The sequence below is a fragment of the Magnolia sinica genome, chromosome 10 (assembly GCF_029962835.1).
Source record: "Magnolia sinica isolate HGM2019 chromosome 10, MsV1, whole genome shotgun sequence".
Taxonomy (NCBI): domain Eukaryota; kingdom Viridiplantae; phylum Streptophyta; class Magnoliopsida; order Magnoliales; family Magnoliaceae; genus Magnolia; species Magnolia sinica.
The window spans coordinates 6508238-6530256 of NC_080582.1; the positions used below are offsets into that span (position 1 = coordinate 6508238).

General features: G+C 40.0%; 1 protein-coding gene across 2 annotated transcripts in view; it reads right to left on the reverse strand.

Moving 5' to 3' along the window:
• Positions 1-506: 506 nt before the first annotated feature.
• Positions 507-22019, reverse strand: part of LOC131257856 (enhancer of mRNA-decapping protein 4-like) — a 30537-nt gene continuing 9024 nt past the window's right edge. Inside the window, exons 5-12 of one of the 2 annotated variants that reach the window (XM_058258773.1) lie at positions 19849-19977; positions 11077-12693; positions 9000-9356; positions 8784-8903; positions 7591-7761; positions 7121-7285; positions 6843-6968; positions 507-1003 (exon numbers count right to left, since the gene is read on the reverse strand). In XM_058258773.1, coding sequence (XP_058114756.1) covers positions 695-1003; positions 6843-6968; positions 7121-7285; positions 7591-7761; positions 8784-8903; positions 9000-9356; positions 11077-12693; positions 19849-19977 — 2994 coding nt within the window. In that variant the 3' untranslated portion in view covers positions 507-694. Of the gene's footprint in view, positions 1004-6842; positions 6987-7120; positions 7286-7590; positions 7762-8783; positions 8904-8999; positions 9357-11076; positions 12694-19848; positions 19978-22019 lie in introns of both variants that reach the window. The other variant, XM_058258772.1, reaches the window with a different exon arrangement.

Consider the following 22019-nt stretch of genomic DNA (forward strand, 5'->3'; position numbering starts at 1 on the left):
TGACAGTCAGAACAAGCAGCTGTCCACGGTAGATGGCCAAAATTCAAACACTTCGGAATTATGATGTTTTGGCCCACAGCCCATCTGCATTTTTACCACATTCAGGATGCTATTGCCCTTCGTAAATTTCCATTAAGCCCACATCATACTAACATTTCTTCACTGCATAATGATCAAAAGCACATTGAAGTAGCTGTTTTGGGTGCAGAGCTCATCAAAAGCCTGACCCATCATATAGGACACTTCAGATCAATTGATCGAGTGCACCATTGTCCAGGCGGACGGTCCAGATTGATGAACATGTTCCATGGAAATACCTTCCTTTTAGTAGACTGAAGAAAAAAACCTAGGCATGCATCCTTCTATACTAGACATTGGGAGGTAGAGAGACCCAATACAAACAGCCAATTTTGAAAACCCAAAATGAAAAAGGTTTCTACAAACAAAATGAAAAAAAAAAACAAAACAAAAGGAGCCAAGAAGGAGATAGTCTGGGACTATGAAACTGTTCAAGAAAGCAAACTACCTAGATACCAAAAAAAATGATTCCCAGCTTTTCTCAATCTCTCCTCTTCTTTTATATATAGATACATATAAACCCTCTTCCTAGTTTTTCTATACAACCTTCCTACAACCACCTAAAGTCCTTAACAGTTCCTGCACAAATGTGAGAGAGGAGAGCAAAAGAGAGAGGTCATTTGTAGCCCATCAATACTGAATTAATTACATGCATGATGAGGCGGATGTTGTTTGTTTCAGCTGCGGCGGTGATCGGGAGCGTCCGCTGGTGACCCAGTATCTGATAAACCTGTTCAAATATCGGCCGTACATGCATCACAATTGTTGGGTCCACTGGATCTATAGCAACAAGAACGTCTCTCATCCACTCTAGCGTCCGGGAGGTCTCATTACCAATATCACATGCGAGCTGCTGGAGAAGGGATAGCAGGACTCCTTGACTCAGAGGAAGAGGAAGCATCGATAGAATCCCTTGCAAATCAACCTGAAACGAGTAGGATAGGCACATACCGTTAGGATATTGATTGACTACATCACAGGAGTTCCAAGAGGCAGTAACTATAGTAATATAATAAAACGAGCCATCATTATACCCAAATTCCATGTGGTGGCTCCATCTAATATGTATCACAGTTAGTTACTAGTGAACATATTTAGCAAAACGCAATACGGTGAAAGAATGGTACAGAAAATGTTCAGGTTTAATTCAGTCTCTCTAATTAAAAATTTGGTTAAAAGTCTGGAAAAACATTTTTTTTTTTTTTTTTTTAAAAAGGAACACCAAAAATATGGAAAAAGAAAAGTTCAGGTTTAACACAGTTCCAATTCAACAAACTGGAATGAGGAAAAAAAAAGGGCTATGTATGGATGTGTTTGTGTGTTTTAAATAAAAGTTTTTAAAAAAAATAAATAAATCTATTAAAATGGTTAAATTTTCTAAATGCAATCCATTAATATTGTTTTTTGCCTTTCTTAAACCCTTCTAAAGTATTCCCCATACAGATTAATCCATCTTTATTGACATCTTCCACCATCTGAACAAGTAGACTCTCACCCGCCAAAAGGGAGATGAGATCAATGGCGCTCGTGATAATGTGAGTTAACATAAAGAGACTTTCAAGTTGAATCTGAAACACAGACATGGGAGGTACGGATGACTCTTCATTTTCTGAAATCTACAACACATACAAAGACTGCCTTCCCATCTAATGCTTAAGGGCATTATTTGGAAAGAGATTATCAAGTTACACAGATTTCGAATCCAAAAATATTTGAATATGGAAATACATGTTTGGTTCAACAATGATGTTGCAAGCAAGAGGTGGGACTATGCTAAACAGTGGGTTTTTTCAAATCTATTTCCCTTGTATTCTTGCCTGTAATGGCTGGATGGGGACATCCTATCCAATTCAACTGAGGAAGCCCATGTTGATCAGAGATGCCCTGCACAAACAGGCCTTTAGTCATCATATCCTTGTCCCGACTATTTAGGGTTTAGATTTACAAATGCTAGTTTGCCGATCATTCCTATCTACAGCCTTATTGATGAGGACATCCAAGCACCTATCGGAGGAGGGCCGAGCCGTCTCCTTATAGCTAGACTACCACTACATCTGGCCCACTCGGCCCGATTCACATTCCTAGCTATGTTGAAGACCCCATGTGCATGTTCATGCATCTTTGAAGACCCCAAACTGGGAAGATGCACGTGAGTTGCATAAAGGAGCTTGATGGACACATCACATCGTTGGATTGAGTGGACACGATGATTGGACCATTGGATCATCATCATCGGACATCTTGATTGTGGACCCCCATAGGGCATGAAATAGTTTAGTTGTTTAGATTGTTTACATACTTCATTATTCTTTGTATATCTTATATTTGTGTTGAGATTAGAGAGCTAGGAACAACTTTTAATTTATTAAGCGTCTTTATATTGAGAATCTTATCTAAGAGCGTCTTTTTTGTAAAAGGTCTTTTATGAGACTATAAAGAAAAAAAAATATTTGTGTTTTCTCCTCTTCATGTAATTTGAAGAATACTCCGTATGATTTGGAGCTTGGGTGTGGTGTTATTCCATTCCCCATTTAACGGAGGTGCGAGGCTTTCATCTGTCATCTTCCTTCTCTCTTCCATTCATCCAAAAAGTGATATTTTCCAAAAAAAACTCCACCTCTCTTCTTCCATTCCTATCCAAAACCATACAAATTATCTTTTTCCTCAACTTTTCATCATCTAACTTCCAACCCCAACCGAAATCAACCAATGAGGACCCCAAAACCCTAACCAACAACCCACACATGTGACCATACGGCCACATGTGCGAGCCCTTAGGCTGATCGTACAAACCCCTCAATCCCTTTATTTCCCATTGCTTCCTCCATTAAAACCATTTAATTCCCCATCCCTAACTCTACCTATAAACCTAACCCTAACCCTAGATTCTCTAATTCCCTAATTTACCCAAATTTCCAAACCCTAAATGTCTAATTTCCATAATTGACCCAAAATCTCTAACTTTCATTCATCTAAAATCTTAATTCCCCTCTACCAATACCTAAATCCATCAATCTCCTAAACAAATTCACCCAATTTAGCCCTAATTTCATCTTTTTCCCAAATTATAAAAAACCCTAATTCCAAAATCACCAATTCCCATGAACTCTAATTTTCCAATTTTCAGATCTTCACATTCCTGACTCTAATCATAGAACCTACAAGTCAATCCCTTGAGTGTGGAACGTGCCTATGCTAAATTGAAAGTTTTATCCTTCCATCAGGCCTAGTTTTAATTGATTTATGTAATTTCTTAGCATGCAGGTATGTGATTTAGATTAAATCAGATTTTATTTCTTATTGTTTACGCTTTCATAATCTCCACGTTGCATGCTAGCATTAAATCATGTGTCTTGCATCATTTATCATTGGTAAGTGAACCAGCTTTTATATCCCTTCACCAGCTCGATCCAAGTCCTTGAGTATCCCCCTCAACACTCCTTCAAGATTCAACCACAAATACATGGTCAAACCATCTCGATTAACTTTTCCCCATTCCCTCATTATATTTCATATTAGAGTTACGCTTAGGCTGCTCGGTATGCCATTCTTCTTCATTCTTTACTTGGTGATCTTCTCAAACATCCAACTCAACATTTTCATCTCTATGATGCTCGTCCCAACATTCTGCTCCATAAAACAGGACCATCAAGCAACTGTCTATGAAACCATTCATTGGTAGGAGGAGATCACACATATCCACTTACACGTGCCACCTCTGCTTATTTGAAATATTCCAACCAATCACTCATCCATTTGAATCATATAGTCATGGTAACGAAACAAAACACTTTGAAGAATCTCCTGGGTGTTGACTTTAACTAAAGCCTCACTTCTATAACCATCTTGATTTGTGATTCAACAAAAAAGAGCCCACCCTGCAGGATAAAAGGTCAGGCTAAGTTAATAATCCCAATAGACAGTTACCAGCATATCCAATCACATGACTTACACAAGGGCCAGACTGACCAGTCAGGCGGTCAGTCTGGCTGAAGAAGTTACAGTAAGATGGTTCTAAACAATAGGCTGATTGGCTGGTGGAGGCCACTAGTCCAGCCGGAAATTTATAGGACTTGATAAACAACATACACAGTTTTGAATGTTTGACATTCAGATGTGTAAAGTTCCTAAATTTTAGTAATTGAGTGCCACTATGTGTTTTAGTTGGTTCCCATTCTCTTTCTTCTTTCATGACAACCTAAATACAGTTTTTGAGTTGAACTGGGAACACCCATATGTAGGCCAATAGGAATCATGCATTGGTTTCAGTGTAATTTAAGTAGGATCATAAACAAGGCTATGAATAGCTAGACGTACAGAACTACAGAAAAATGACAGAGACTATCTGTTTAAATATATTTTTTTTGGATTTTATATTTATATATATATATATATATAAGAACTCTTTTCTCGGTTGCTGCAATGGGAATTTTTTGGTTCCTATGATTGTAATTTTTCTAGAGGTGAGATGCTTCTATCCTCCCAAGATGACCATTTCCAATATCTTCGGTCAATAATTCCTCAAAATAGAGAGATTGAGAAGTATGGTGCTCATAGAATTAGGATGGGGTGATTGAAGTGGAGATGTGCCTCAGGAGGAACGGTTCAAAAGGGAGTGGATTTGAATAAGGATATGGTCCTTGATAGAGTGGGATGGTGAAACAAGATCCATGTAGCTTACCCGAATTAGTTAGGATATGACTTAGACAATAATGACAATGATGAGGATGATGCATCTAACCCTAGGGTGACTCCTCTAGCGTGTGGTAAGATTCCACATAGTGCTCTTCTTCGGCGACATTCCACATTGTGCTTCTCTAGTCTGTGGTGAGATTCCTCCACTATAGCCCTGCTGCAAAGCTATTAGCAATTTGAAGCAATTAAAGGTGGATTGAGCTCTCTTAATTGGTAGTTCTCCAACTCATTTCAACTGAATCCATTTTCCATCTTATACTCTTAATGCTTCATCACATTGTCTTGGTTTTGTTTAAGCTTAAACCTCCAGACACTAAAGCCTTCCTCCAAATTTCCATCTTATAATTTTTATTGTTTTATTACATTTGTCTTGGTTTTACTGAATCTTGAACCTCTAGATGCTAAAGCTTCCTCTAACTTGAAGTTGTGAGCATGCTTGTCTCATTGACCAACACTGCACCATCCACAAACAACCCCAAGAAGAGACCTTTTTTTTCTACACACACACTCACACCCCACACACTCAACATCACAGTGGGATTTCACCAAGACAGGACCTCAACCTGAATATTAGTGGTTAATTCATTAATTTATTTATTTTTTTAAAAAAAAAGGATGCGAGGAAGGGCATGAATAACATGTGGAAACAAGGGTTTAATGTTTGCCCCTAATGAAGAACATAGTTCCAAAACTTGGCAGATCAACTCTTTTTCTTTTCTTTTTTTTCCGAGATGGATCATGAAGAAACTTGATCGTAAGTGCAACTCCCTGACGGCACTCGCCAAATTGCTGACTGGGTCACCTCAATGCAACTAACAACTTCTTGAACCGAGTTTTGAATGTGCGACCACCAAGGTGTTCCATATCCATTTCGATTCGCCCGTAAAGGTCAATACGTATAGGTAACGGCCATGACTGTTATGTGATACAGGAGTGAAACGAGCCAATTGATTTTTTGGGACCGTATCAGCCGTTACGGGGCATAATGACCGCTACCCCCATAACGGTCGAAAAACAACCACTTTTTTTCTATTTAAATCAATTTCTCCTCATTTTTTTCACTTTTCTCGTTCCAAAAACTCTCCTAGATCATTTTACAATAGATTTCAACCACTCTTACTACAGTTTTTAAGAACCATAAATTGAAATGATTTGAGCAAATAGAAGCTCTTTTTTTTATTATTATTGAAAAGGCAGTATTTATGCCTTTTTATTTCTAGTCCTAACGCTTAATTGTAATGTGTAAACATTAGATACATATAATCATGTTCACAAATTCACTAGGTGGCTCGATACAACACTCTCAGGTGATACAACACTCTTAGGAAAGATTAGACCGTTACACTACCATAAACATGTTCAAAAAAAAAAAAAAGGAATATTAACATTATTCTGGATTTTCTAAATATTTTTTCATAATTTTCCGAGCAAAAGGAAATTTTCAACCATTACGGGGGTCGTAACAGTCGTTACGCACCCGTATCGGTCGTTAGGGCCAATACCCGTATCAGTAATGGTGATGACCGTTACAGCCACCGTTACCATTACGGAATACATTGGTGACCACTATCAGAGGAAAGCATAAACTCCGCATCTGTTTATTTCAGCAATTTTATATATTTTAACTATTTTAAGCTTTTATAAAAACCTTAGACATTATGAAATTAACTATTAAATATTGAGTAGGGTCAAGTAAAGACCCGTCTAAATCCTCCAATGGATCAAGTCGGCCGAATATCAAATCAGGCTGATTTTTTCAATTTTCGAACTATGATGAGGACCCCCCAAACAGGAACTCGGTAGCATGATAAAACTGCCAGGAGCGCGCCACAAGAGAATGTGATTTGTTCTGTATCTTACATGTATCCATGTGTTGTCAGCAACAAGGTATCAACAAACATGATAACATGCCAGCAGCACTCTAAACGTAAACAGGAATCCTGGCATTTTAGAGCCTCCAAATCACCTTGCAGGGTGTTACTCACATGAACCAAATCACCAATGAATCAGTGACCCAGTGGTGATTTCATGCACGGCCCCTTAAATATGAGGATGATAATATTGTGTACCTTAGAGCATAACCAGGACACAATGGTGACATCACTTCTTTGAAGGGCTGATGTGAATGCTTCCCCATACTTATGTTCAGATATCAATCTTTCCAGCTCTTTCTTTGGATCCAAAGGTGCCTCGACCTGTTGCACAGTCATGGCCTGCACAAAATCAGCAATAAAGCACCTCCAAAATTGATAATATTCACTAACAGCTTATTTCCACCAACTGAAACACATTAAAGAATCAAGAATAATGAAAAAAGAGGAACACCAAAATGATGAACTGGCTTTACCATGTCGTGTAACCCACTCACAGGTCCATTGATTTGTTGTGGAGCCAAGGGATTCATTACTTGCTGATTTGCTCCAGCTGCCATGAAAGCTAAGAGATTACGCTGGCCATCAGCTAGTTCACCACTTAATGATTGGGTGATGGATGATGCAGAGCTCATCGCATCCTGCAATTTGAAAGCATGGTTAAGCATAAAGGGTGAGAGAGTACGCATACATGCATGCATGTGAAAAATAGATACAGAACCGAATGAGCAAAGAGCCACTTGTATTTGATCATATGCATGAATACACCAAGGAGAAAATCAGGGATTATCCTACAAACAACTGTAGGTGATCCAACCTCGTGCAGAAAATATATAACATATGAAAGACAAAGGCATCAAGCTCCAACTGTTACGATGCAATTCTAAAAATCACAAAGCCAAAAAGTAACAAGCTAAGCATTGAGAGAGGGAATGTAACATTGTACCCTCAAAGCAAGTGCTAATGGAGAATGTGTGGATTCAAACTGCTGTTGTGCAGCACTAGTGTGTTCGACCATTCCCCTCTGAAACACAGCATCGACTTGCTCAAACATTCCTTTGCATGCCTGCTCAAATGCAGGAATCACTGAAGATTCCAAGCTAGCCCTTAGTGCATCCTGCATGAAATTTTCAGATAGTGATAAATTTTTCGTGGATGAAATGCATTTCCACATGAGGCATTTAGTTAAATTTGAGTTGGAGGTAGTGCGATGATTAGTGTTAATTTTCATGCACAAATGCACTTCCGCATGAAATGACTCTCAATTAGAAGTGGGCATCAAGTCGAGTCGGACCGAGTTGGGGCTGATCCTACTCGATCCGGTTTTGAAATAGGCCTAACCCAAACTCGACCCAATTCGGTACTGAGTCCAACATGCCTGACCCAATCCGAGTCCGGGTCTAGCCTGGACTAATCCGGACTGAGTCCGACCCGGTCACAAGTACCGAGTCAGGTCAAGTCGGCACCAAGTCAGGTCGGGTGCAATGGGTATCCATGGGCTGAAATCAGGATTTAAAACGTAAAATTTAAGTTTCACACACACACGCACGCACGAGCGCGTGCACACACACAGAGTTCGGGTTGGACGAAGTCAACTCGATTCGGATCGACTCACCCACTCAGTTCGGATCGATTCGGATCTAAACGAGTCAGGCGAGTCAAGTTTGCCGAGTCGAGTCATCCCATGCCCAGCTCTACTGTCAATCATGAAAATGGTAGGTCTTTTCTTTATTTTGTCCATCCCAGCATGGTTATAGGTGGGATGGAATCCATCTTACAGCAATTTAATCCACTGATATGGTGAGCCCCATCAAGGGATGGGCCTTGACTTACCACGTCCCCTTGAATGATCCCATCTGACAAAAATGAACAGTAACAACTGAAAGTCAACATTAAAAAGTGTCAAATAGGGCAGGTGGGATCATCCAATGAAACTAGAAAGAAATTCCGGGGTGCCTCCCATCCCACCAGGGGCCCACCCTTTGAACACTTTGAATCACCCAAAAGTGGACCCAGCACTGAGATTTTGTCAGGCTCATCAAAGTTGGACTGAGAACTGTATATTTCCTGTGTGTTTTTCAAAATCTAGCAAATGCTACTTCCATATATCTTCACGTATAGTAATTTATTCATACATACCTGAAGAGCTTGCTTCCCACATGTTTGGAATTGTGATTGAATTTGTCTGGCCACTGCCGTTTCAAGTTTCGAGTTGACTGATTTCTCCAACTGATTCACTGCCTTGTCTCCAACCCCTCTCTACAAAAGGACACGTCAATCATATACTGAAAATATAGAATAAATAAATAAATACTGCAGGCAAGATTGATTGTACTTGACAGGGCATAAATTAACCTGGAATGAATCAGCAATAGCTGAAGAAATGTTCTTCTCCAAAATCGGGGTAATTGCACGAGCTACTGCTGGTCCTACCGCAGCAATTTCTTTCTTCAATGCCTTCTCGAACATGGTTGGCCACTCCTTGTTCATAGAGCCAGAGATCGAACTTGTTATCTGTTGTATGCGATCCCGTTCTAACTTCTGTTTCGCATTCTCCTCTTGGATGCGAGCCCACAGAGCATCAGAGTTCGACTTGAGAGCTTTCTCCATGCTCCGGCCCATGGCTGCCTCTACTCTTCTACCTTCTTTGTTAACAGGGACAGCCACCATAGCAGTCATTTGCTTCTGCATTTCCTTTTGAATGGTCATGAGCTGCAATGAGAGAATACAACCCCAAAGTAAGAAAAAGGTGAATTTTTGTACATATTTCTTTGTAGAATATCAGCAGATCTCATACTAAAAATTTTAAAAAAATTAAATTAAATTAATTAAATAAATAAATAAAAATCTAGCAGAAATTTCCACCTGCTCCACAACAGAACTTGCTTTTAATCATCTCAGAAATGAGGGTGTGGGAGGGGTTCCTTGTTGTCCAATGTGGTGTGGGTAATGTCATGGACAATTAGCGATCTCCTTTCGGCCTGGGATGGAGGAGGGATTGGGAAACAAGGTAGGATACTGTGGCACCTGGTCTTCATGGCAGTTCAACGGGCTATTTGGGGCGAACAAAATAATCAATGTTTTAAGAGCAGGTCAGTGCTGGAGGTGATTAGGAGGGTTAAGAAGCTTGAGGTTATTGGTTTCCAGCCTGAAGGCTGGTAATATTCATAATTCGTTTCTTTTGTTTGGGATGTAGTTTTTGAGCCTGGTTTCAGATCTCTTTTTCAATAAAATTCCGTTACCTTTCATAAAAAATAAATAACTAATATATCATCTCAGAAATGAATTACTCATTCAGACCAAGAGAAATGGATAAATCTACAGTTAGCGTTAGTTGGAATTTGTCGTTGAAGAAACTATTCATCAGGACTTCCTCTCACACTCTGGATTTGAGTACATTTTCTGTAATAGATACCACATCCAATATGACAAAAAAGACGAGCTTTGTTGTTCTTTTTGTGTTCATTTTACCTTTGTCGGAGCTAATCTTTAAGCCAGCAAACTAATATTTATTGAGGTGATTATGCATGATTTTCTATGCTTTGTTATGAATTATTTGTTAGTTTAGATCACTAGTAATTTTCTTCTGTTGGAACCATGCGAATGTTCTTTCCTTATATTGTTTGTCTTTAATGTTTTTCATTGTGTTATTAAATTTTTATTTCATGTTTAATTTTTTTTATTTATTTAAAATCTTCATTCGTGTACAGAAATGTTCCTGTGCCTAGATCTTTGGAGTTTGCCATGCCGCACACATGACACTTGGCCACATGCCTAGGTAACACTGACTATAGTGCTACAACTACTTCCAAGAATAGACACCCAAATCCTTCCCACCCCACACAAGCTAATTTCGTATCTATGTATGAGATACGAGCCTATCATCAGGTAGGCCCCACCTGTGAATTCAGTGGCAAGCAGACAGGTCCAGCATGAAGCAAGCCACATGAGTGTGTTAAATGTGCTTTTGGTCAGTATCATGTAACCATACATTTTTTCATACATGTGTTCCCCACCCGATGACCATATGGACTCTTTTAGCCATGGCAAATGAGAAGTGTGGCACATCAGTTCAAGTACATGGGCTCATGGATAGACTAGAATTCATATGGCTACTCTCAATAGTAGCCATCGCATTCTCCTAGCTACAAGATCCAGTTGACGATATCAAATCCGGTCATATTTCAAAAGAAAAAGGAAAAAAGCAAAAAAAAAAAAAAAGGATCCAATGTAAGATCATACAAGGAATAAAAATAGACAGTTTTTGTACACCACGCGAAGTCTGAAAACCTCATTAATTTTGCTAGTTTCAAGATTTTCTAGAACCTCAAAGAAAAACATGTAAGTTTCCTCTAGCTGACCACCAAGGAATTTAAAAGAAGATGGCATCTTACAAAAGGAAAATCATATACCTGAAGTTTTAAACAATTACCTGTTTCATACTCTCCTGAATAGCCTGAATTCGAGTAAAAGGGGCCTCTTGGGAAGGACTGCCATTGCTGCTGCCTGGTTCATTTGAAGAATCTGCAGAGTTGAAAGGGCTAGCAGAAGGGGAAGATGGACCCGCCACTTGAGAGGGTTTTACTTTCTGTTTTTTCCCTTTTGCAGCTGATGAAGGCGACTGAGCAACTACAGTAGCTGAACTAGATTCGGTATTAGGCACATCCTTACTCGAGTCCTGAATGCCTTGTTCACCTGCACTCAAAGGCCCCTCGAATGACTCGGCAACACCAACATCTTCAATCTGACGAGTTTCCTCCACTCCCGAAATTTCTGTAGACAATGAACAGCTGTCTCTGGCCATCTCAATGCCAAGATCCGATGCTTGGGTATAGAAGGTTTTTTCTTTTTTCTCTGCACGGAGAATACGCTGTTCTCTCTGAGAATCTAACTCCTGCTGCTGATTCAACCCACTCTCACCCACCTCTTTAACCTCCACCTCTACACTCTCGATATCATTGTTTACAGCAACATCTTGAACCTTTTTTTCTCCCACTTTCAAACCCTGGCCAACAAGAGTACTCTCAGAAGAAGAAATGGCCTTCAATAATATTTCTCCTGGAGTTATCAGATGGGTCGGATGTTTGAAAGCAATTGGAGAATTTGGCACCATAGAAATATCATTTTGCCCAACTTTAGTTCCATCCTTCACAGAGCTGTCATCTAAGGAAGAAACATCAGTCACGTTCATACGACCAACATCCACTCTCCTGTCAACTGAATAATCAAGAACTGGTGGATCAGCACAACGGTCACCAAGTGGGGAACCTGGCTCAAAGTTATTTGATGGGTTCCGAAAACCAGATAGTCTTCCTGACAACCTCGGACTCATAGGAAGGGGTGGGGATGCAACACGAGCATCAGCAACATCGCTAGTTGCAGGTGGCAAAGCACTTGGATTAGGTTCAGCACTTGACGTAGCCAATTCAAGGCTGGGTACCTCCGGGGTGCCTGAAAATGCAGGATATATAGCTGCAGCTGAACTCTGAGGTGGCTTTGATGTAGCACTTCCAACAGGTATCTCAATTGGGGCATTTCCGGAAGATGGGTCTAATGCAGCAAAACCACCCGAACGGGGTGCCTCAGAAACACGTGAAATACCAGAATCCTTCTCGATTTCAGCATCCTCCAGTGGTGGTGGCAGGCACTGTGATAAATCCAAGGCATACTGTTGAATGGCCTGTGTCTGAACACAGTAAACCTGAACAACATGTTCCCCATCTGGTGCACAGTCACTTGTTCCTGTTAGACTCAAAATAGGCATTGTGACGGTAAACTCAGCAATATAATCCATGCGTGTCGCTGTTGGAGATGGCCCGTATTCTACATGCACTGCATATATAGCATTCTTCTTGGCATTTGCAAGTAAAACAAGACCTGCTAATGGCAACACGATAACTTGGTTGAAAAAAGCCTCTTCAGCTCGAGGTTCGGCAGAACTCTTCAAGTCCAAGGTCTGAATGCACTTCCATGATTCAGAATCACTAGGCAATAGCCACCCTTCTTCGCCTGCTGAGGCCCACACCTTCAATTCTCGATTCAGATGACCCTGCAAAAGAAATCAGAAAATAATTAGCACTCATTTACAAGGAAAATTTATTCGTCCAAGCATTGAATAATTAATATTTTGAGCAGTAAAATGCTTTCCTTCAGCAGTACAATACTGCTAGGCTTCAGAAACAAACAAAAACACTTGAACCCTTGTAAAAATTAGAGTTCTGGACAGCCCACCATAGCCATACATGACAACCCGGCATATGTATCAGTGTGTGGAACGTCTGTATGTAATGAGTGCCACTACTGTGTCAAAGACCTTGTTAGAATCATGTGCCTTGAAAAGCCATCATGATGACCTCAACGAGTAATTTAAATATTGATCGTATCAGCTATCACATGTGTTCGATACGATATGAAGGGCAAGTAATTAAATTCCCATGTATTGCACAAAATATCGCAACGTATCACCGACATATTGTTGAGGGTCAAATATTGCATATCAGACCCCAGTTATTGTCTGGATTTACGAACATGGTACTGTTTAACGGCCCAATTTAACTGTGTTTATGCTGTAAGGTATATTTACGAGCTTGGACTGAAACAGGGTACTAAAAGCATGGATTTAACACTCAGAATTCACCAAGGTAAGGGATGGACCCCAGGGGACCAAGATCGACGGATTTACACGTCAGAGATCCGAGAAAATCGAGAAAATAAAGCTCAAGTAGCCTGAAAGTCGTCCAGAATATAAGATCACAGGGTTTCCACCATCTATTCGGCTCAAAACTCCATAAATGGCCTAAGGACCACAAATTAACCGTAACGTCAAATTTCAGCCATTGGATCATTGTGGAAGTGGCCCAACGGACAAATCAGCCCTTTAAATACTGATTTGGGGCCCACTGGATGTCTAGATATGCATCAATCTTCGTCTCAACCCCTTGAATTGGATAAAGGAGAGGATGAGCGGATCGGATTTCTCTTAAACATCACAGTGGACCTCGCCTGTGGCCGTGCGTGTGCACAGTGCGACAACAGTACATCCAAAGTCGGTCAGCACCCGCTGACCAACGATTTCTTTGAAATCACAAAGACGCAACAGCGTCCCGAGGCATGCTGGACGGTTTTGAGTTGTGTGGCCCACCCATCATTCAATTGAAAGATCAAAGCCGTCCATTCGATCCGTAGGATGGCCAAGACCAGTGCCTAGGTGTCTTTTTGCCACCATGCAAGCATTCGCATGAATATCTCAGCCGAACGGATGATTGACGGTGAAATGAGAAGTTCGGTGGACCGCACCTAATCCAAGCCAAACAATCCATTCCCGAATGGTTTTCCGAGAGTATTCCAATGAACGGAATGGATTTCCTATCTGGCACCGAACCTGGGCCCCACCATCTCACCAGCGCAAATAGAGCTGCGTAAGCTCTGTTCTGCAACCGGATTTGTCGATCCAAGTGGGCCACCATGGATGGCCAATGGGGAGATCCAACCCGTTCATCTTGTAGGCAAGCCAAAACCGCCCAAGGGAGGGTCATTTTCTTGAAGAAAGAGAGAGAGAAGTAAGCTCTTCCAACTTGTCAAAGAAGGCGTTTTTTTTGGTCTTGTATAAACGTTACGCACGCTGTGCGTATCCTGGAGGCTGACTCTGACCGACCTTGCTGGCTCTTTGCTGGTTATAAAAGGAGAGCCAGTAAGTGGTGATGGGGAGATCTGGGGGGCAGCCGACGAGGCATCATCCAACGTGTGGAGTGTGGGCCGGCTAAACGAGTCTTTCTTATTCCTTTTACCTAGTTTATTTTATTAAGAGATTTTAGTCACTCATGTCTATGATCGTCTAAACCTCTTAGCTAGGGCTAAGAGGTGAAGCTTGCAGCGTGATTGGGATGTTAGTTTTGCTTTGATTTATGTTTATTGAACCCTCATGGATTCTAATTTGATTATAAGGAATGTTTTTAGTTTTAATGGTTTGTTGTGACTCAAATTACAATAGATCTGCAATAGCTTGAGATACTCCCTTTTCATGTATTGAGATTGTGAACTTGGGAATCCTGTTGTTCACCATTGTCTCATGGCCATGGTTGGGTGATAGAACATTTCCTAACTTTCACAATTCTCTCATGATTGACTGTGAGATTAGTAAATTGTTGTTGTTTGCCATAGTTTCCTAGGCATGGTTAGGTGACGGAATCACTTCCAAATCTTCGTCGTTCTTATCTATTGATGATTAGACCCATGAGAAGTTTAGAGATCTGACAAATCTCTTCTTACCAACTGGATAGGATAAGACTCTGATTCCAGTTGTGTCCTTGAATCATTGTCAGGTAACTTCCCAATTGCTACAAGTGGATCCTTGGCACCCTAGTTCTCTACCTTTGAATTCTACATATTTTAGTTTACTATTTCACCATTATTCCCTCATATTCAGTTAATTTAGATTTCATCTTTATCTAGTTCTGGTTATTTTCCAATTACGTACAGGTTTCAGTCCCTGTGGATTCGACCTCGGTCTCACCGAGTTTATTACTACATCACAACCCTATACCTGGGGTGTGAACACATATCGTGATAGATTGATAACAAATAAATAAATAAATTTAAAAAAAAAAAAAAAAAAAAAAAACTCTTTATAAAATTCCCCCGTATCTTTGATACATGTGATGCATTGCAATATATATCGGCAATACATTGCGATATATATCAGGGATTCATTGTGATACATTCCCCCACTGAAAATTCGGGGGAAAATCACAAAAATACATTTTCTCCCAAATTTGTTGGGGGAATCTATTTTTATACTTGTATTGTATGATTTACGAATGAGTTTTATGAATTATATGAACTCATCTTGGATATAATTGCACTACCACTATCAGACAACGCTCAATGTAGGACCTTATACTTGTTTTTGTGATCTTTTGAGTTCTAAGTTTGTAATCATGTCTCTTTCAACAAATCCTGAAGTTTTATTGAAAAATTCCATCATTTCCCATTGTTTCCCTCAAACAGCAATACATTCCCCAATACATGCGATATTTCTCATACAATACCAACATGTTTCCATATCCCAAGCATGTGATACATGCGTTGACAGCTATATTTAAATGATTGATCTTAACCATTAAACTAATGACCTTGTTCGTAGATCATGATGACCATGGGTCTTGTGTGGACATGTTATTAATGCCATGATTTATATGTAGGTTAAAGGTGAGGGTTTCCTTTGTTGCCTTTGGGAACATGAGTTTGGGCATAAAGGCAAATGGTTAAGGGAAAGTTGTGTTCCATGCATCTTAGTACCTTAATAGTCCATGACCACCTAGCAGGTTTTAAGATGAACCAATGGCATTCTTATGTGATTGTTCTTGTGAGGAGACCAATGATGAGTCAGGATCGAAGGTCTCCACCAGCGGTCTCAACAGCGAGTTGGTGTCTTTGCCATACCTCGCTTAGGAGTTAGGAGTGTTAGTGCCCATGGATACAGGATCTTGTTATTAGACCCATTGGATACTTACATTGGAGGATCAATTCAAGTCTCTAGATCAAGAGGTCCATCATGCTTGATTCAAAACAACTTGTGTATGTGGTAGCTTTGACTAATTCTTAGACCTAAGGACATATGGAGAGTTAAGTTCTTGATGTAATGTGATTTAGCCAATATATCTCGTATCAGTATCGGTTTGCATAACGGTGCCCTCCGAAACCGATACGGATACAAGGGTGTAACGGCGATACGGGGGCATAACGGCCCGTAACGGTGCAAAATTTATTTTTTTTGCCTAAAAAATATGAAAAAATATGGATTAAATCCGGAATATTCTAAGCATTCCAAATATGCATTCATTTATAAATTGGAACATGTTTATGATGGTGTAACTGTCCACTCTTTGGTGAGAAGTTGGATCGGACTGTCTAATTAATTTTTGAACTAGGTAACCTGAATTTGACTACAAAATTCATATATTTAATTTTCTAAATATCTAATTTATATACTTAACAATTTGATATCATTTCTTCCAATAGTTCTTTAAAAAAATGAAATTAAATTCAAGTAGATGGCGTTGCCAATTTGGGGCTGACTTGGAGGACCAATCTATGCCCCAAATTAGCCTCAAATTCATGCAATTTATTGCCATTATCCCACTTATGAATTGGTGGACATTTATTGGATAGTGAATCATGAAAAAAATCAAAAGGCCCTATTTTAAAAAATAAAAGTCCACAAATTAACAATTAAAACTATTCAAACAATTTGATTTTGGCATTGTGAGCTAGCAATTGCAGTCCATAATTTAATTGGTAAATTTTAAGTTAATATATGTCTCATGTACAATTTTTTAAGGGCCCGAATTAGGCGGGACTCAGATGGTGAAGTGTAGCACACGTGTCAAAGTTTTTTGGGCCCCACCCGTGATGGATGTGTCATATCCACACCGTCCATCCATTTTGCCAAATAATTTTAGGGCATGAGCCCAAAAATGAGGCACATCCAAAGCTCAGGTGGACTGCACCATAAGAAAAAACAATAATTAAAAGTTCACCATTAAAAATTTATTGGGGGCTACAAAAGTTTTAGATCAAGCTGACATGTGTTATATCTAAACCGTCCATTCATTTGACGAGCTCGTCTTAAGGCTTGAATAGATTGGATGGAAAATAAACGTTACGGTGGGCCCTACGAATTGTTTAACGGTGAAAATCATTATCTCCGCTACTATTTTTGATGTGGTCCAGACGATCTTTGGATACAATTCATTTTTTTGGTGGTGCTCTAAAATGATCTCTAAAAATAGATGAACGGTGTAGATATAATAAATACATCACTGTGGAGCCCACGTAACTTTGATCTCCTTTGAACCGTTTGTACAACTCAGAGCTCAAGGACTATCAGCGCTCGTCTTAGCATGACACGTACCTCTAGCTGGTGCACGGTACACCTCCGAAAAAAAAAAAAAAAGAAAAGAAGGGAGAGGGAAACCGAAAAGAAAAAAAGGGGGAAAGAAGAGAGAAGAAAAAGGAGGGAAAGAAGAGAAAGAGAGAGAGAGAGAGAGAGAGAGAGAGAGAGAGAGAGAGAAGGGAAGAAGAAGAAGAGAGAGATCTAAGGAGAGAGAAAAGAGGGAGCGAGGGCGAGTCGAGTGCGAGTTGGTCGCTGCTAGTCCGAGCTCGCTGACTCAGTTTTCCGGTAGCAAAATCGGGGCATCGGCCGTTACGCCTAGGGGTGCACACGGTTCGGTTTGGTCCGGTTTTGGGGTGAAACCGGAACCGAACCGTTCCTAACGGTTCTAGGAAATTTAGAACCGGAACCGAACCGTTAAAACCGGTTCAGTTCCGGATCGGTTCCACGGTTCTTGGCTTTTTATAATCCAACCCAATTGCAAGCCCATGTCCATCCATGTTGTTGTCCATTTGATGAATGGTTTAGATGTTGTATAAGGTGTTCAAAAATACATTTATGAAAATAATTATTCTAGAGAAAATAATTATAAGATATGCAAAAATACATTGGTTCGGTTCAAGGTTCGGTTCCACGGTTCGGTTCTACGGATCGGATCCATGGTTTGGTTCTACGGATCGGTTCACGGTTCGGTTCGGTTCTACATACCCCCAAACCGAGAACCGAACCGTTGTCACTGGTTCTTTGATTTTTGGAACCGGAACCGGAACCGGTACACTCTAGAACCGGACCGTTTGGTCGGTTCCGGTCCGGTTCTACGGTTCTACCGGTTAAATGTGCACCCCTAGTTACGCCCCTGTATCGCGTAACGGACCCCACCGTTGACACCCTGGATTTAGCTCACCTCAAGAAGTCTATTGCAGGGGCTTGTACGTGGATGTCGCTAGGTGCATGCATGAGGACACAATTTAGGTCCATATGATTTGATAAGGGATCTACTAGTTGCCTAAGAATATTTTTATGGCTTAGATCTTTTGTTTCAACCATTAAAAGTTTTTAATTGCACATGATAGCAATTCCAATGGTTGAGATTGTGTGGTCCACCAATTGATTTGCTTGGGTATTGGATCAAGGGTGGATGGTCATGATTAGGAGAGGGATTGGACCAAATATAGGCAAGATAGCAGACTTTTGATGTATGGGGCATGGTATTCCACAACGATAATGGTGAATGCAATGGCCACCATCGTTATTGGTACAATATGAGTCGTAAAGGCCATTTCACGGTCTTTAAAAAACGAGGAAAAAAAAAAACATTTATCGGCCCTATTACGAGGGCCGTTATGGGTTATTTTTTCCGTAACAGCCACTACAAACCTCATAACACGTAATGGTTGCCACGGTAAACCGTTACCATTACGTAACAACTGTTACAGCCCAGTAATGGCAGTTACAGCACACCTTGGTAGAGAGGCAATACCAAAGTCTATAGGGTAGCGGAACACCATAATTGGTGCTAAAGGGTAGAGAGAGAGAGAGAGAGAGAGAGAGAGAGGGAGAGAGATGCCCTTAGATGTCAAACACCCTTGGGCCTCACAGCTAAAGAAAGACAGAAAATGAGAAATGAGAAAAATCCATCTCTCCTCCTTCACATCCATGCTTTCACTCGCAGAGGTCCACCCATGGATGGCACTTTGCGCTTCCCCAGCCCTACTCTTGTTGTTGCATGTATGCTCTCAATCCCCTCCTCATCTAAGATGGATCTAGGACAGAACCTTATCGGTTGAAAGTATGACATTGGCATTCTATATGGTTTTCAGTGGCTGTGATATATAGGTAATCCTAGCCCTTGCTTTTGTTTTTATTGTAGAAACTTGACAATATCAAGATAAGGATCCATAGAACTAGGTTAATAACAAATCGGGACATTTTGGAAATTTTAAATTCCACTTCATTTCGAAAAGCTCTAACTTGGCCCTAAGTACATGCTTGGCCCATAGAATTTTTCGAGGTCAATTACATGGTTGGAGATGAATGGCTCAGCGACTCATGTGCCAGGTTGGCACAATGGACAAGGGTAGAGGTGTGTGTCAACAGGTTCATGTGGCTTAGTAAAATGCAAAAAATCGACAAACTCACATTACAAGCAATTAACTTTAAGAAAAGTTAAATCTTTTAAGGATCTGAAGGATTTTTATGTTGAAAACTACTTCCAAGAAACCCTTGAAATTACAATTCAGAAGAAATGAAGAAACACGAACATGTAGGGAAAATACATCATTTAAAGTTCAGAATTCAAGAAAGAGCTCGTACCCCCGTTATAAGAACAATGTGGTCAGGGCGATGAGGTGCTGTCAGGAAAGTAACTGAGCTAACAGGTTGGCCATCGTGTGGACGTAGTGTCACAAGGGGCACTGCCTTCCGGTCCTCCCAGATCTTTACCTGTTGTGTAAAAAGAAGTTTCATTAAATTTATAAAATTAAATTAAATTAAATTAAATTAAAAAACAATGAAACTAATTTCATGGTACTAAAACAAGGGGGGAAAAGTCAAGAAACAATAGCAACATCAACAAGCTTATCTCTGCATTCATATGTATTCACTACGCGAAAATTTCCCCATTAGACTTGACTCATGGAAGGCAATCATCTTCACAAAAACGTAGGTCAAATATTTCCTATTTTACACACATTTGATTATCTACACACAATTGCAATTTCAATAGTTTTATAGGGTTAGAGCCTTAGGATAGGCATCATAAACCCAAATGACAATAGATAGTTTCAGAGGATTAGCACGTCTTAAGCGACAGAAGCTCTGATGACAACAAAGACAATAAAGGACCTACCATCATATGGTATACCAATAGAGGCTTTGGAAGTGCATGGTAGATGTTGAGTTATTTTTGTTGACAAATTTGTTCAAAAAGATTGTAAGATTACCCTTTCTGGAAAAAAAATTGTAAGATCAAAGAAAACACAAGATGAATGGAGAAGAAGCACCATGGTAGTTATTTATAAGAGTAAAGGAAATATAAAGAGCTGCACTAACTATTGTGGGACTAAACTTATACTAAGAAACTTTATGGAGTGATTAAGTAAAGATCAAGGAATGAGAAGAATGTATTGGAAAAGCATATTGGATTTATGCCAGGAAGGTCAACCATAGAGACAATTTTCGTACTTGGACAGTTAATGGAGAAATTGAGGGAGAGGAGAAAGATCCCCCAATAGTCTTTATTGACTTAAATAAAACATACGATAGGGCCCCTGAAGAGTTAATCTGGTAGGTGATGGGAAAGAAGGTGGTCTCAAGAGGATATATTAAAATAATTATGGATATGCATGAGGGAGAGGTAATAAACGTGTGGAATACTAGTGGAGAGATAAATGAGTTCCAAATTATTGTAGGCTTACAATGGAGCTCGGCATTGACCCGCTATCTTTTTGCATCAGTTATGGATGCTTAACAAGGCATATATAGGAAGAGTAATGTGAAGTATTTTGTTTCCAGATGACATAGTTTTGATTGACGAGACAAGGGAATACAAAACTAGGATTATAGAGGGATGCCTTAGAATCTAAAGGTTCTAAAATTACTCAAACTGAAATAAAGTACTCCAAAATGACCATTTGGACATCTTGGTTGATAATTCATGAGAGCGGTGAGTGGAGAGATTGGGCAGGATGTTGCTCATAGAATTAGAGCTGGTTGGATGAAGTGGAGAAATGCCTCTAGAGTTCGATGTGATTTCCACATACCAATCAAACCGAAGAGGAAACTTTATACAATAGTATAAGATCAACCATGCTTTATGCGACAAAATGTTGGGCAGCTAAAGAACAACATGTTCAAAGGATGAGCATGGCTGGAATGAAGATGTTGAGATGGATGGTGGCAAGGCGAGGCCGGATAGAAATAGAAATCAATGCATTCAAAGTAACTTAGGAGTAGCACCATTGGGTAATAAGATGATGGTAAGTAGGCTGGTTTGGCCACGTGCAACATTGACCAAGAACTGTGCCAGTTCAAACGGGTGAGTTGGTACAAGTTGAAGGGCTTAAAAGGGAAAGGGAAAAGCCCAAAAAGATGCAGGTGGAAAAATAATAAATGACTTGGTGCTATGGTCTAAGGATATGGCCCTCGATAGAGTGGCTTAGATGGTGATGGTGATATGGTGATTTTTTTTTATTTTTCTACAAATGACAACAATTATTAAGAAAGAAGTGGATACAAGGAAAACACACACACACACACACAAAAAAAAAAAAAAAAGGGAGGTCACAAATTGCCAACAAGTGACCCACTCATCAATCCATCTATAGCCAGTGGCTAGGCAATTTCATCAGCCACTCTAACAGGTGTCTGCTTTTACTCGAGTACTAAAGCATAGAAGATAGAAGGGAACTCAATGGGAAGAAAACGCAATCAGAATTGATTGATCATATCTTCCTCAAATGCAAGGAGGCCGAGTACATCTGGAC